This window comes from Artemia sp. Qi Xiang Cuo, chromosome 14, assembly GCF_049724085.1.
Source record: "Artemia sp. Qi Xiang Cuo chromosome 14, ASM4972408v1, whole genome shotgun sequence".
Lineage (NCBI taxonomy): Eukaryota > Metazoa > Arthropoda > Branchiopoda > Anostraca > Artemiidae > Artemia > Artemia sp. Qi Xiang Cuo.
The window spans coordinates 20,943,052-20,959,311 of NC_142807.1; the positions used below are offsets into that span (position 1 = coordinate 20,943,052).

General features: G+C 39.5%; 2 protein-coding genes across 2 annotated transcripts in view; one reads left to right on the forward strand and one right to left on the reverse strand.

The window, feature by feature from the left end:
* Nucleotides 1-16,260, forward strand: part of LOC148944248 (uncharacterized) — a 270,221-nt gene that overhangs the window by 211,132 nt on the left and 42,829 nt on the right. The gene's annotated exons all lie outside the window — the stretch shown is intronic.
* LOC148944249 (uncharacterized) lies at nt 12,840-15,969 on the reverse strand. The gene is made up of 3 exons (XM_089100562.1): nt 15,922-15,969; nt 14,061-14,381; nt 12,840-13,049 (listed from the first exon to the last, which is right to left on the reverse strand). The coding sequence occupies exons 1-3, from the start codon at nt 15,967-15,969 to the stop codon at nt 12,840-12,842; spliced, it is 579 nt and encodes a 192-aa protein (XP_088956688.1).

A 16,260-nucleotide genomic window follows, 5' to 3' on the forward strand; every position in this document is an offset into this window, starting at 1 on the left:
ACATTTCTCGCTTTAGCCTACTACTACTACTAACAGCTCACTGCAACACCAAGCTACCTGAGGCCAACACAGCCACGCACGCTCCCCCTCCATCCCGATCTATTCAAAGCCTCCCTCTTTATACCCTTCCCAAGAAGTTCTTGTGTCCATTAAGTCTTTCCTTACAACATCCCCAGTAGAGAGGGGTCTTATACTCCCACGAGTCCCACGTGGTTTATGGTTTTCTCAGTGAGAATGAAAAAACAGTTGAAATTCTCACTTGAAAAACCAGGAATTTTGATGCATTTATGGTTGTTTTCATGGATGGATATGTGTGTTGTTCAATTTATTTGATGTTTTTCTCGGATGTCAACATCAAATTATGGATGTTTGATGGTTTTTGTCAGTGAGAATTTGAAAACCATGAATTTTCTCAAATTTATGTCTGTTTTCATGGATGTTTAATGGTTTTTGTCAGTGAGAATTTGAAAAACATGGACTTTGTCACAGTTATGTATGTCAACAGCAATTCATGTCTGTTTAATGGTTTTTCTCACTGAGAATGGAAAAACAGGAATTTTCCAAATGTTATGACTGTCCCGGAAACAGTTAGATCACGTGTGTCCTTCTCAGCCACTCAACGAGTCGGATACATCCTCCTTCTCAGCCAATAAGAGACGTGCTTACATATTCGCGGTGGGGTGACTCTAAGGACCGGGTTTTTTGATAGCGTTTTATTAGTCTGTGAATAGAATTCAAAGGAGTGAGAAGAAGAAGAAGAGCAGTTTTGACTTTACTCATTTTGGATATATATTTGTGTGTGTGTTGACGATGGCGATGAGTGGAATGTTTACCCTATTAGAATTTGATAGTGGAGCTGATGATAATAGTACAAGAGCACCAAACATTGCGGTGGAAATCACGAAAGGATCGTGGCTGTGTCTGGAATGGGATGCAGTATATGCAAGATATGTGATATCCTTGAGCAAATTTAAAATGGAGGATCAATTATGTTTCACCGCTAAAGTTGATATAGCACACGTGAATAGACTTCAATGTGCTTTAAGTGCAGTGGTGAAACATATTGAGGACAATAAACAGTATCGCTGATTGTACATGCTCTGTATTATTGATGTTATTGTTGTAATTATTCAATAAAATTGTTTCGAAATCGAAAATGTTCTCTTTCTTTTCTGGTCAGGTTAGGGCTAACGAATCAGGATCAGTCTAGAGTCAGCAGTTGGAGTGAAAGGACTGAAAAATGAATAACTTTGAAAAAGATAGAATTAGATCAAATCTAGTGTTTATGGAAAAACATTTGATTTTGTATGATGATTTTCTAGAGTTATCTCTTAAACGCAGAATAGTCCCTTGTCGGGGAACACTTGACAATATAATGAGGAGTGATTCTCCCCCATTGGACTATTGTATGAAACTTTTAAAATGTGATTCAAATGCTTATAGTCAATTTATTGATATATTAATTGGAACAAAGCAGAATCACATTGTGGATATACTTTTGAAAACATTGCCAGTGGATTCAATGTAGATTGTTCCCCCATCATTCGAAAGATGTAACGTCATAGAGCTACTCCGCTCTCCCACAAGGTCCTACCACCGCGAATTTATCGAGCGAAGAGAATCAGTTTCGGTTTAGCTTTGAGTGAGTTTACATAGGAAACCGAAAAAATTGTCGCTATATGTCCATTATGTATGTACACTCGGGGCAGGTGGACTCAATGTGAGAATTGTACAATTATTGATGACTATAGTGAAAAGTGTAAATTATGTAATCCTTGTAAATTACATAGAGGCTATGCAGTACAAATTAAAGGATGTAATTCATGTCTTGAGGAGGTGTGTAACTCTCATCCCAGAGGACACCTGTGCTCCAATTGTCACAATGATAAATGTGATCAGTGGGAGAATACTTACCCCGCTATGATTGGAAAGAATCCCAAACGTGATTTTAGTTTATTTCTACGAGATTGGTATCGTCGTGGATTTAAATTATTCTGGGAAGAGGAATCTGGTCTACGATTCAACTGTTGGAATAACTAGACAATCTGGTTTCTACGTCATCGATGTGACGACACCACCTACTATGACTATAAACCAAGTGATTTTTATTTGGCAGTTACCGAATGTGATTCACCACTTGAAAACACTGTTTGTGATATTGCTTCAAATAGACAGATTGAAACTCGTGAATTTCATAATATGAATGTGAATAGTATCATTGACTATACAAAGAGATATGACAAGAGTGAAGTTACATTGTACTGTAGAAAATGTGACCCTGACTTGGCAGTCAATCAAGATCAATATACAGTGAATCCAAATGATTTACCAGCATTAGTGGTTCACGACAGTTGCCTATACCTCGAAGATGAAGAAATCTAAAAGTGAAGATTTAAAGACATTGTTGTATATATATGCATTTTATTAATAAACAAATTCACAAACATTTTTTAAACACTTTACTCTTAGGGCACTGAAATCAATACTATATAGGTCTGAGAGGATATTTTCCACTAGAAAGTCGTTCAGACGGGGATTGTCACTATAAATGTGGAGAAACTGCTTGTAAGTATAGCCACGACATCGGAACACAAAATATAGTAGTGCATGGAAGCCGCAGCTTTTTGTCGTTAGATCCTGAACCCTCTTTCGATTTTGAATAATAGTTTTCCCACTTCTCACAATATAGTTGCTGATGTGGGGTGTGTAGAATGTAGAGTGTAGACCAGGAGGGTCAAACAATTCAATTGTCGTCATTGTTTAATATATTCACAAACAAGGGCCTTTTATCACCGTCTATGAACTTCGATTAACAAAAAACATGAGAGGGTTAACACTTTGAACTTTTCCTATATAGTCCGAGTTTAGACCCTAGGATTTTCACTGAGACCTGTAGGGATCCATATTAACTACACTGATTATTTTACTGGTGTTCATGGCACCAAGTCTAGTAGAACACTGCCTTCGGGAGTGATTTCCCAATAGGTTTCATATTGATTTAGTGAGATTAGTGCAAGACTCTCAGCCAAAAGATTTGCAACGGCACAATCTAACAGCAAACTCCCTGTGCATACTAGGGTAAGATTTTGCAAGAAAGACATATCCCAATAAATGAGACCTTTTATTATATCAGGCATTTCTTCGGTTCTATCATTTCAGAGTCGTTGAGTTGGGGTATCGTATCAGCGTTTTAAAATCATGAAATGTTTTCAATTACTTATCTAAGGATAGATTGTAGAGTGGGATACCGTTTACTTTACAAACAAGAGATGAAAGTCCAAACATATCGAATTTATGTGGACATTCTGTCCATGATCCTATTGCACTGGCGCTTTTTACAAATGCCAAAGCCCATTTTGACGGGATTTCACCATTGATAAAGGATGAGTCGGTGAAGGTGCGTGACCCCACGGCAATATGACGTTGATTGGTGATTGTATGAGGAACAAGTAGTTTAATATTGTTGCCATTGGCTCTCAGTTTTTCCACGGCCAAAGCAACAGAACTCATAACCTGCTGTTTGCGTATATGAAGTATTGCTGAGGTGAGGGAGAGACTTACATCGGGGTTGCCAGCAAGTTCCTTTCTCAATATGAAATTGGAGGGTGCGAGCGTCAATTTTATATCCACTTTAACATTGGGCGGTAGCCAGTGGGGTATATTAAATATTTCATGATATATTTTTCAAACTAGATGTAATTCACTAGTTGTAGCATTTTTAAGTGCATCTGTACTATCAGTATTAGTAATATATTCATATCAATTGGAGGCGCCTCTCAATTCCTTGTATGACTTGGGCGTCATCAGCATGAATTGCATATAGCTTGTATAGTTGGAGAGATTGGTGCTTGTGCTCACCAGCGTGCCATTGATGTAGACACTAATTTGACGAAATAAATTATGTAGAATACAGTTTTCATAGGAGATTCCATCGGCCCGAATTGGCATTGTATTATCGAATTTCCGGACTTTCATTTGTAAATCTATAAATGTTGAAGACATGTCCATAAGGTAGTCTTCATTGTAATAAATTTGAAAGTGGATATTGTCGGAGAGGGTTTGTTGTGGATAAAATTCTTCATATTATCCGTGCTTGACACTCACATCGACATTTTCGGCATTGAATAGATTCAATGAGGCGGTGATTGAAGGTTGGGATTCCCTATGTGGTAGGTAGGACATTTTAGGAGAAGAACTCTTGTTTCGATCTGACAATTTTCTTCCTGGGACTTCTGGTTACACTACGTGTCAGCTTTTTCCTTCTTTTCTTTGACAAGAGGGGTGTCTTTCGTTTCCGACCTGAGCGGAGACTGATGAGGGATGCGTTGTTTCTTGACCTTTTTAAGCCTTTACCATTCTGTTTTAATCTCTCGCCAAGGGTTCGCGCACTGGACCTAAGATTTTCCGAAGCATTTTTTTAAAATCCTTGCCAGAGCCCCAATCGTATAGTTTAGAGGATGCAAAATCTGCCGCAGCCGGTACAAGATATTTTCTAGCCAGTGGTAGTGAAGAGCGAAACAGCTTAGAAAACCAGCTGCCAAGACCGTAGCCAGATATTGACCAGCGACCCTTGTAATAGTCCATTCCAGTGCCCTGTTGTCTGGGGCCAAGAGTATTAACATAGCAGTCAATATCAGGACAATTGAATACCACTTTTCTATTAGACATCTTGCATTTGAAAGATGTGTCGAAAATGACATGTAATCACAGCCAACCCTTTTGAAATTGCTATTGGATCACTCAATTTAGTTCTTAGTGTTAACTGACAGAGTTTTAAATAGGAAGTGTTTACGGGAATATACTGAAGATACTTTATATTGTAGTGATGAATATGTTCTTGATTGGTTTTTCGTTCAAGAACTCGTAGGAGGGGAACCTTTGAATTACCAACCCGAGATGTTTCCACAAATGAAGCGTAGAGAAATATACAAGTGTCTTTGGAGAAGGCAGGCGGGTAGTCAGCGAAAATGAAATTAGTGTTTCCGGCACTTTTACCATTGATTATATTGAGCTTAAAGCCAAGAACATCCTTTAGATTATCATTGAGAATAACCTTTTCACTGGCAATGGGTGAACTAATGTAGATCTTACCCTCCTCCTTCGAATAGTTGAAATGAAAAGCCCCCTTTTTTCGACCGGAAATTCTTTTATTGATAGTACGACATAAATCATTCATACAGGTGAGTTCCTCGTAGGGTAATTCAATATATGGATAATCCAACCAATTGATTTTTTGAATTTGTTCTTGATCACCTGGTGGTGGTGACCAATCATACGGTCTGATTTTTATTTCATATTTACGATCTTTTCTCAGGATGTCATAGGTATTTTTGAGAATACAGTCGACAAGAGCCACTTCATACTTTCAATCATCGAATTTGATGTTGGGGGAGAGTTTTGTCCAAAAATCACTTGTTCTATTCAGGTCATTGTAGAGAGGATCAGAAACATTGGACATAAAAGTCACATAGAAATCATTGGGCATTGTCAATGTCTTCAGCACTGACCCAAGAATCAAAATCCGAGTTGTATCCTAGCCAGCGAACAAGCAACTGTTTCTTGCCATGGCGTGTACGACTCTTTAATATCTTTTCAATTTGATAAATTTCACTAGTGTTTCTAACTTTTTGCAGTTCATATTCATAAAAACCGCCGAGAATCTCATCATCTTTTGTGTCTCGCAATCGATATGTTGTGGGCTCGGTGTCCATGATTTTAGACACTTTAAAAAGTTCGGTGCTCCATAAATAAGCCCCCTTTTCAAAAATATTGGTGGTTCTATTAATTCGAACAGTATCACCAACATTGAATTTCTTCTTCGTTTTTTTCTCTTGGTCACCCTTTGAGTATTTCCTTAGAAAAGCATCAATTGTCTTTTAATTGTATTGAACAACCGTTGGTGTAGAGTTGGACAGAGATATATGGGGTCGTTGATTATAAATCTAGATTAGTTTATCAAGATTATTAATGAAATCCGACGTATTTTTCAGAGTGCGATATCGTGAAATTAATTTATGAATAGTTATTATTAATAGTTCGGCCAATACAGCCTTTTGCGGGCCGTGACTATGATAAAGTATTCTATTATACTTCAATAGAACCCTTTGCACATGGGGATTAACAAATTCACTGCCACGATCCGATTGAATTTTTCTATATGAATCCTGTTCGAGAATACTTTCAATGGCCCGAGCAACTTCAACACCTCTCTTTGACCGTAGTGGAATGGCATAGGCATAGCGACTAAAGATACTGATTGCCACTAGAATATATTTGTAGGGTGCATTGTGACACCGTTGAACTGCGTCTAAAGTTAAAAGATCCATTTGCATTATATGCAGAGTGAAAAAGGCTTTAGTTTGTCGATATTGTTTACTGTGAAGTCTGTGATTACGATTTAGTGTGTAACTCGGTTCATTTTCTAGATACTCTTTTGCATTTTTCAATGTGGTGCCGGACACAGCTTTGGAAAGAGTTTTGGGGGAACTTAAACTTCCCACTTCACCAATATTTTCATAAATACCTTTCAAAACTTCATCCATTTCGAGCGTAGACACGTAGTGTAATTTCCACCCCCTTTTTGCACACTGGCGGGCGAATCAATTCGTCTTCACATTTGACTAGCAGTCATAGGTTTTGTAAAAGCAGTGCTGCTGCTACTGATAGTATCTTCAAATATTGAATCTTCTTCTTTTTTAAATGATGTTGTTGGAGGAGGACTATATTCTCTTAGTTTCTTTAGAATTTGCTTATTGCCAATAAGACTTTTGGGAAAGTTTATTGCACACAGAAAGGTGTATAGATTATTGTCAAAGGATAAGAGTCCTTTACGATTCGTCACCATATCACAAATTAAATCAACTAGATTATAACTTTTCCCCTGAATTATAATTTGTTTCCCTGTGCTCTCGACTTGAACTTGATGCTCATCAGTTTCCAACATGAGATAAGATAATACTCTTTTATTCTGTTCTCGATAGGAGAATGGCAATAGTTTTCCAATTTTCAATACGCTCGAAATAAAGTCCTTCTCCTTTGAATGCAGTGTTGTAGAATCTTGCGGAGATGTTTCCGGTTTAGAGGGATCAATGGCATGTCTCTCACGAGATGGTTTATGTTTGTCCACACGTCGCAATGCATCTTTAAGTAAAAGCAGTTTTTGTCATCGGCAATATTCTCATCATTAATGAATTTGCTTAGATTGTCTTCAAAATGTTCGATGGGCGAGAGGACAAGTTCAAATGGTGTCAATTTATATGGTTGTTCCATTTAGAGAAAACTGTTTTCAATTCCTGCAATTATCGGTAGTAAAAGTGTGAAAAAGCTACCGCCTGCCTGAAGGAGTCGTGTTCTTTTAAATTTTTTTCCCTTTTTCTTTAAAGCCCAGTCGCGGACAGTTGAACGAGGTTGCTTTTTATGTTGTCTAACAACGTCTGGCAGTTGAACATTGCCTTCAGTTAAATTTAAACATAGTTCGGATATTAGATTAATGAAATCATTGTCAACCCCATGTTTGAGTATAGCCTTCCTAAGCAATGGTTTTGAAGTGCTTAAAACGGAGAACAGATGCCGTTGTTCGTGTAGTTTCTTCAGTGTCATAATGGCGACTAATAGTCTTTTCTACTGTTCACCGGAAGATATACTGTAATTTCATTGTTGAAAATGTCGGTGACTACACGTAGATCCTCGGGCGTGCTCTGATTAAGATCCAACAAAATGTACCCGTAGGGCTGGATAGACGCGTGAGTTTCCGCCTAAAACCTACTTTTAGGGGCACGGGGTTTTATCGGATTTATTATTTTTTGGCGGTAGATAGAAAACCGCACAACTCGATAGATAATATAAACGTTGCAATTCACTGCAAGGGTTCGCATACATTTGCTCTGATGAAACAGATTGTGGAGAACTAGGGTAATGGAAATGTGCTCATGATGGGAGCGAACGGTGAACAATTGTAGCATTTCCGGTGAGAACTGTTCAATGGATTCAGCCAAATCATCAATGATTAGACACGAGTTCGGTTCAATACTATTGAAAACATCAAATCCTCGTATGAATTGTATTGGTATGGTTGTGTCAATAGCTTTTATTTTATCATAGGACTCCTGCTAAATACTATAGCAATAGTAGATTTTTTTTGGTTTTTCCAAAAACATTTTATCGCAATTTTGAATTATTCTAGCTAAAAGTGTTGTTTTCCCCGACATAGAGGGACCACACAGACACGATCTGAAGGGTGTTTTAAATTAAAACCTGCTGCTGCTGACAACAGTCGGACTACAACTATCTCTAAATCATTTCTTCAGAATGAATAAGTAGTAGCAATACTTTTCCCCGTCTATTCAAGAACAACAAAAAAACAATATTACATGGAAGCATTTATTTTGACAATGCGTGAACACACAGATTTGTGCAGTCCACATGCTCAGCAATAAAAATAATAACACTTATTCAACGTGACAAAATTTCATGGTGGTCAAAATGAAAACTCTATTTGCAGTCAACATGAACTGCAATGATAACACTTTATAAATAAAACACTAATTGTCTTTAAAAACACTTTTCTTTACAACACTTTATGTACAATAAAAAAAAAACACTTTTCTGTACATCACTTTTTGTACAACACTTTTCTATACAATAACACTTTTTTGCACAACAGAAAATACACACACACACTTTGAACAATATCACATTTTAACTTGATTACAGTGAATTTAAAGGTGTGGGATCCCCCCCCCCAGGGCCACGGGGCCGAAGGCCGGCCGGCCGCGGGCGGGACCCCCCCCCCTGGGCGGCCGCGGGAAGGGACCCCCCCTTCCCCCGGGGGGCGGCGGGGTGAAAAACAATAGTTGTCATCACTGCTACTGCTACAGGTTAGGTTGGGTGGTTGAGTGCTTGGGTTAGATGAACAGGTTGAGTTAAGGTAGTGAAAGGTTAGTTGGTTAGGTTAATTTATCCAGACCAAGTTGATTGCGATAGTCAATGCATTCAACTCGGTCTGAAATACGGTAGTGGCCGTGGGGTAGGACACTCACACCATTCTCGAGCACATAGACCTTGTCAGATATACACGACATTGCATTCTTTTCCACTCTCACAGTATAATTTCTAGACTGTAGAGAGCGAATTGCATGCACTTGTGCTCTCGGCACTAGGCTTCTTTCTACACACTCTCTGTACACGCTCATGTTGAAATTGCTCTTTACAAAGTGTGTAGGCACCCCTTTACACGCCTTCTTTTCGTCGCCACGATGAGTTTTCACGCAATAAACTTTGGGCCCCGGGAACACCCCCCGGGATATCAAATCACTCCCCGTCTCTGATTTTAACATTAATAGTTGGTTGGGGGCTTGACGTTTCACCAGCTCGGGGTAGAGTGATGGATTCCAGTTGGTGAAATCCATCCGCGAGCTGATGTATTCCCCCTTTTGCAAATCACCCAATAAATCCAAATCTTCAGTCATATTTACCTTTCACAGCAGAGAATCTGTATCACCATAGTAAACTTGGACATCCCCCGCCCGGGGTCAGTGAAACTTGCACACAGTGTAAAAGAACGACACCATGAGCTGTTTTGAAATTTAGAGTACTGACCGACAGCCTGCGATATTCTTGTTCAGTACTACATTTCGCTTTCATCTTGGTAGAATAACCAAGTCGGCCTCTATGCTCGTGAACGATGTAAAATTGGAGTCGGCAATAATTCGTGCACACTCTAGAGGGTCAGTCACGACGTCACAGCGAGATCTATTACGTACGCTCTCACACATTTTGCCAAACGCTGAATTTAGGATGAGCTTATACATTTCCTTCTCCACCTTGGAATTTGCCTTAGAGCGTTTATCGACAAAAGTGTCGATAAACGTTTTCAAGTAGGGTCGCTGATTGAACTGCAGGACCCTGTGTATTTTAGTGATCTTGAAGCCGTTGCTCACCATCCAGTGCAAAAGCACATGGTGAACAACGATATTCTCTTTAGGGTCCAAATCAGCAATCAGTTTCTGTTTGGAGGGGGCCCAATGCATCGCCATCTTCTCACCCAATGAACGATTGTAGGGGCTCCGCGAGTCCCTGCTCCCTAGTCGCGGGAGCCCGGTAAAGACAACCTCATGGAGTGAGTCGTGAAGCACCAGTGGACTATGACCGTCAATGTCAAATAACCATCCGGGGGGCCCGTTGTCCTCGACGGTTGTCAGGTCAGAGACCTCACACTGATTCTCAAGCCATTGATAGTTCCCCCACGTCAAAGAGTAGTTGGACCTTGCCGAGGGGTACACTGAGTTCATGTCCAAGAACACTGCCTTTGACTTTGCACCGGTGCTGCTGTGTCCGCTCGGATCGGTTGATAAGACGCGGTCCCCATGAAAAACATACCCTCCCCTCATTGAACGCTCTACAAACAGGTGTTGATCTACATCAGTGATTAGGCCTATTTTCTCCCTGCTAATTTTTAAAATTAAATCCAGCACTTACTGAGGTGTTGAAAAATAGTAGCCTATATATAGTCAAAACTCTGAATATATCTGGTCTGTGTTCTTACAGACTATATCCAACAAAGTTAGAACGTCACTGGCCAAGTACAGTCTACAATAATCCCACCCATTTTTACAACCCCCCTTGGACCACACCTTCTTGGCAAACTCATAATCCTTGACTGTGCATTCACTGTTGGTCAGTGAATTGTGAAAAGCTTCAATTGGAGATAGTTTCTCCTCACTTAAGCGAGCGCCAGAGCAGTAATAATCGTATGCATATATACCTTTGCTGGTCAACAGGTCATACATTTCACTGTCTGGAAAGTGCTGTTTAAGCAAGGGAAAGCTATCAAAATTGTCGCTTTTTTGCACTTGAATCAATTGACTCAGTGCCTTGGGGAAAAAACTAAAGGAATCTAAAAACCTGATTTTATTCCAACACGTATGCCCATTATCCACTGCCTGCCATTTCAGCTCGAGAAGCAGCAACTTCTCAGCTGATTTGGGAATTATCTTGTAGGTAAATGAACTATTTACCCATGGACAATCTACTCCCCCTCCCTCCCTATGCATACGTGCCAGTGCCGGTAAAATAAATTTTAAATCATAATTGGAATTATGAATAAAAACAGGGACAAAAAACCGTTGGCTAACGTTTAAATTACCCAATTGCTGCGCGCCCCCTCGCAAAGTACGCCACCCCGCGGATAGGTGCTGCCCTAAAGGGTCCTGATCTTTACCTGTCGCCCGCCCCCCCCGGGGCCCTTGATCCCCCACCTCTTCAAACTCCCCCTTGCCACCCCCACCTAGGTTTTTATTTTTAATCGCTTGACGATCCACTGCAGAAAGCAACATTGGAAAATGGGTATTTATAAAGCGTGAAATAGAACCATTAGAAGTGCCACTCAGTTTTGTCAGCGCCTTGTCCATGCACTCCCCCTCATCCACTGTTTCAACTATTTCTAACAACTGCATGGTGTTAGAATTGTCTCTTTGCGCGTGGGCGTAGGACACTGCAATAGCCAGATGTTCTTTGACTCGGTTTGGATATTGGGGGTCATTCACTTCCACCAGCTTAGCTTCACAATCCAAAGATATTTTGTTGCACTGGAGAAGAGTATTTTGAAAATTTTTGAATCGTAGAATGGACCTATCCCTTGAAACCGTTTCCACTGTCTGATAGCCGTGGTGGCTACAATGCCTCATGTGGTTTTGTAACTTTAGTTCAGTACAAAATCTAGAGAGGCATGTTGGACAGTAGAAACATTCCCCCCTCTGCTTCCCACCCCCCCGACCTCTACGAATGTCAGTGATCGGATGAAAATGCCCGATTGTATTCGGTGGACTAGGTGGCGTGTAAAGCAACCACACCCAGTGTTTAACCAAACCAACTGACGGGCTCCTTACGGGGAAGACCACCCCCTTCTTTTTAGAATGAACCCCATCTTCAAATTCAGTTTCGTATTGTACCACAGTAACACCGATATTTAAGTGGGCATTAGCCCTTTCAAAAATATCAATGGATCGAAGCGTTACTGTGTATTTCCCCTCTAAACAAGAAAAATCTACAACTGGGAAAACGGACCCATCCTTCCCATGTACAGCCCAATTGTCTAAATTCGTCTTGCTAGCGTCATCTGCTAGAGGCTGAAAGGCTGAGATGATGAAAGCATACTTGAAACACTTTTGATCTGTTTCAAAACAGATCTTCTGGACACCACGACAACCTACTAGATCAGGATTATATTTTAATTCTACTGCCCTTGGCCCCCTCCCCCCTCTTAAAATAAACTCTTTCTTTAATTTATAAATATTTTATCTTAAATTTTCAACAAAGAAAAATACTGAGCCAATACCAATTTAGTTAAATTTATCGAGAGGCGATATACTTTGATCCACCCACTCTGAAAAAACTCTCACAAAATTTTCCAAATTTGAATAAACCAAACGCATCTCGGAATGTACAAAATGATAATAAACCTCGCTTTTTCCCTCATTCAAATAAAAAACCTTTAGAACAATGGAAACCTTAATTGAATCCCTACCTCCCCCCAACTTAATTTGATTCTCCAGAAGTGCACGAATTTTATCTACATAGTTGTGTACAATTTCTACAGGATCAAAAACAAAATTACCACACAAAAGCAAATTAAAAGGGTCACCAAAAGTCGCAGTGTAAACAACTATATGATTTAAAATTCTGTTGGACAGCTGAAAGTCTGGGAGAGTTGTACCCTCCTCCCCCGCGGGGAGAGTTACCCCGCCCCCCCGCTGGTCCAACCAAAATGGCGACTGCTCCACTTCAGGGGTTCGAAGTGGAGTCGATATTGGATTGGTGGTTTGAGGGTTACCAGTAAAAAACTATAAAATTTTCAATTTATTAGGACTCAAGTCGACCAGCTCACCTGTGCCACTATCTAAATTAGTTAAAAAATCATCAAAAAACTCATCAATATTAAAAGGCATTGGATGTAGATCGTCCCATATTAAATTGTTGGAGGACTTCACGTGTGCCTCCTCTTCTTCCCCTTCTTCACTGGACGGCGAATATGGGACCAATGCTCGTCCAATCTATAAATGAAAAATAGCTTATTTTCAAAGTGTTCAAATCATCCCCTACTGCTTTTAAAATTTGGATTATTATTGCTTAATAACATTTGGTTAATTCAACTGAATATAATATAATATATGAAAGAGCAGGCAAAAATTTGATAGCTTATTTTAAAAGTGTTAAAAATTTTTTTTTTTTTTTCCCGGTGCAGTTCTCGGGGGCCCGGTGGCACTATATTGTGCGCTTTAAATGTCCCGGTGTCATGTACTCCAGGGCCTCCCTGGCCCCGGGCACATCCTGTGGAACTTTCCTGGCCCGTGGCGCATCTCTGTGGTGTTTCCCTGGCCCGTGGCGCTTTCCTGTGACGCTTTCCATGGCCCGTGGCGCTTCCCGCAACGCTTCCCCGCCCCACAGCACCCCCCCCCCCCCGAACCCACTGGCTCCGCAGTCCATTACATAATGCCCCAAAAAAATATTGTTAGATCATAAGTCATTTCTCTCTAATTACATACAGGTTCAGTAAACACATGAGTTTAATTATTGTAAGCCGCCGCGCGAATGTTCCAGGATTGAACCGTTAACTTGGTTTCCCCTCACTAAAATCTTTGGCACGATTGAAATATTCAGTGTAAATTATAACGTCAATATGTGACAAATAGAATAATGACTCTCTTAAAACTCAGTGAGAAAAATAGTGTATTTTGATTTTCAAAAGGTGAGCATTAATTTAAATTACCCATGAAAAATATTTGCTTATGAGTTATCAATGCGATAGCACAGAGAAGAAAAGAGTGGTTTCTCTGCAAAAAAAATATATTTAGATATCTCTGAGGGGAGGGCAGAGAAAACATTGGTTGGGTGGGGGGTTAATATCTCACAGATATATAATTTTACACAGTGATGAAATATCGGTTTTGTTTAGATATTTCTTTGTCCTGAATGATAGAAAAAAGTGAAAAGACAAAGGTAGAGAGTGAAAGGCTCTCTAACAGCTAAAAAATAGATTACTTGATTGAAAAAAAAATACACACGTCTTCAAATTGATCAATCACTTGACAGAAAGCTGGAGGCTTGACCATTACATGATAGGGGGCCAGGCCTACGGATTGTCTTGAAGGCCCAGGTAACGTCTGTTGGAGGGTGGAGGGGCCGACGTTAATTTCTTGTGCAGGAGCTGTGACTTGCGTAGCCGGGACAGGGGCTTGCATGGATGGTTGCACTTGGGCAGGCAGTGTGGAGCTGGGGGGCTTCGGCCATCGACCATATTGGACAACTGTCGCCTTTGCAGGGGGTGCATTATTGGCCCTCGCTTTCTTGGCGGGTGGAGGCGATGGACATTCTTCACAATTTGCCTTAAAAAGAAGAGAAAAAATTAGTATCTAAATAATTTGCCCCCTTTTTTACAGAAAGAAAGTTAGCATCATCATACATATAATTTTGTTTTCACTGAACCGTTAAAAAGCCTTCATATTTTATATTTTTATAAAACCCCCCAGGAAAAAAAACAGTAACCTTACAATAACCCCCACGTACAAAAAAACGTCGACCAAAGACATGGGAAAATCACCCCTCCCCCACCATAGAAAGATATGGTAAAAATGCTATTAAATTTACACAAACAATTTAAAAAAATTTATTTAAATATAAAAAGATCATCCTTTTTGAATATGTTAAATAATAATTTCATAAATCAGCACATTTCAAAGGCCGGAAGATTTTATATAAGTATAGAACCCCCCAGGCCAAAATACGCACCCTTAAAATAACCCCCCCTGACACTCTCAATGAGAAAAAAAGACATGGGACAATATAACCTCCAACCCCACCGAAATATATTTTCAAATTGATTTTAAATTTAAAAAAAAACTTTAAAAAATTTAGAGAAATATAATAATTGCATCCTTTTTTAATCTGTGAAATAATATTTACAGCTCACTGAACCGTTAACAGGCCGGAATTTTTTATTTATTGAACACCCCCCCCAGAAAAAAACAAGCCACGGGAAATTAACCCCACGGAAAATATCACTGATAAAAATTACATGGGCAAATATCCCCTCCCCACACCCTCCACATTAATGGTAAAAATTCGAGTCAATATTAAACAAAACGTTAAAAAATTTAGTGAAATATAAAAATTGCAAACTTTTTGAATCTGATACAGAATACTAACTGAACCTTGCAATGGCCGGCATAGTGTATATCGTGATCACACCCCCCAGGACATATTCAGTCCCCTGCCAATAACCCCCACTGACAATCCCAATGAGAAAAAGACCTGGACTAATACCCCCTCACCCCCCACCGACCGATCTGGTCAAAATGCTATTCAATGTATGCATAATAGATCACTATATCTGTTTCTTAAACACAATCCCCATTGCTTTTCACATGAAGAAAAAGTTTGTTTTCACCTTGCAATGGATGGTGTTAGAATTGACATTCTCTTTTCACGCGAAACTGCTTTTAATTTAACTGGAAAAAGTATCATTTTTTTCAGCGGAAGCTTTTGCTATCCAAATTCATAAGGATTTATCAAAGCCGGATGTACTTTAAAAGGGGTGTCAGTAATTATCAGTAGATAAGTAAATCGTTGCAAGAAATCTGTAAGTCAAAGCCATAGCGGACTGTATATTAAGTGATTGACAGAAAGTTGAAATTTTATTTTATATAATATACGGAATTTATCAAAAACAGAATTATGGTCTTAAACAGAGGGGGAAGGAAGGATGGGGTTTACGTAACGAAAAAAGAGCGTATTTTACACTTTTTATCGAGTATGAACATCATATAGGGGCGTTTGTATAGGGGGGGGGGGGTTAACCCCATATAGTATAGGGTAAACACGGAAAAAAAATTTATTTTGAAAATAAAAAATGAAAACAGAACTTACATTGCTAATTGTGGCTGCCAAGACTTCAACTTCATCAAATTTATCCATTGTTGTTTACACAGCGTCAAAATACTTTCTGATAATTGAATCACGTTGCATGCCCGTTATATACGAAATCTCATAGGTGACTTGTTATGTAATGGGGACATCATATGTAAGCACGTCTCTGATTGGCTGAGAAGGAGGATGTATCCGACTCGTTGATTGGCTGAGAAGGAAACACGTGATCTAACTGTTTCCTGTTCCAGGACACCTTGACATTCACCCCTTGCATTCACTTGTCCATAACAACAATAATAAATAAATCCCATCAGACCTAAGATTAAAGAAACCTTAATG

Coding starts and splice junctions, on each gene's coding strand:
- LOC148944249 (XM_089100562.1), bottom strand. CDS start 15,969: ATGGATAAATTTGATGAAGTTGAAGTCTTGGCAGCCACAATTAGCAAT. Junction 14,382..15,921: donor TGGCAGCCACAATTAGCAAT/GTAAGTTCTGTT, acceptor CTTCTTTTTAAG/GCAAATTGTGAAGAATGTCC. Junction 13,050..14,060: donor TGATTGATCAATTTGAAGAC/GTGTGTATTTTT, acceptor TTTCATTTATAG/ATTGGACGAGCATTGGTCCC.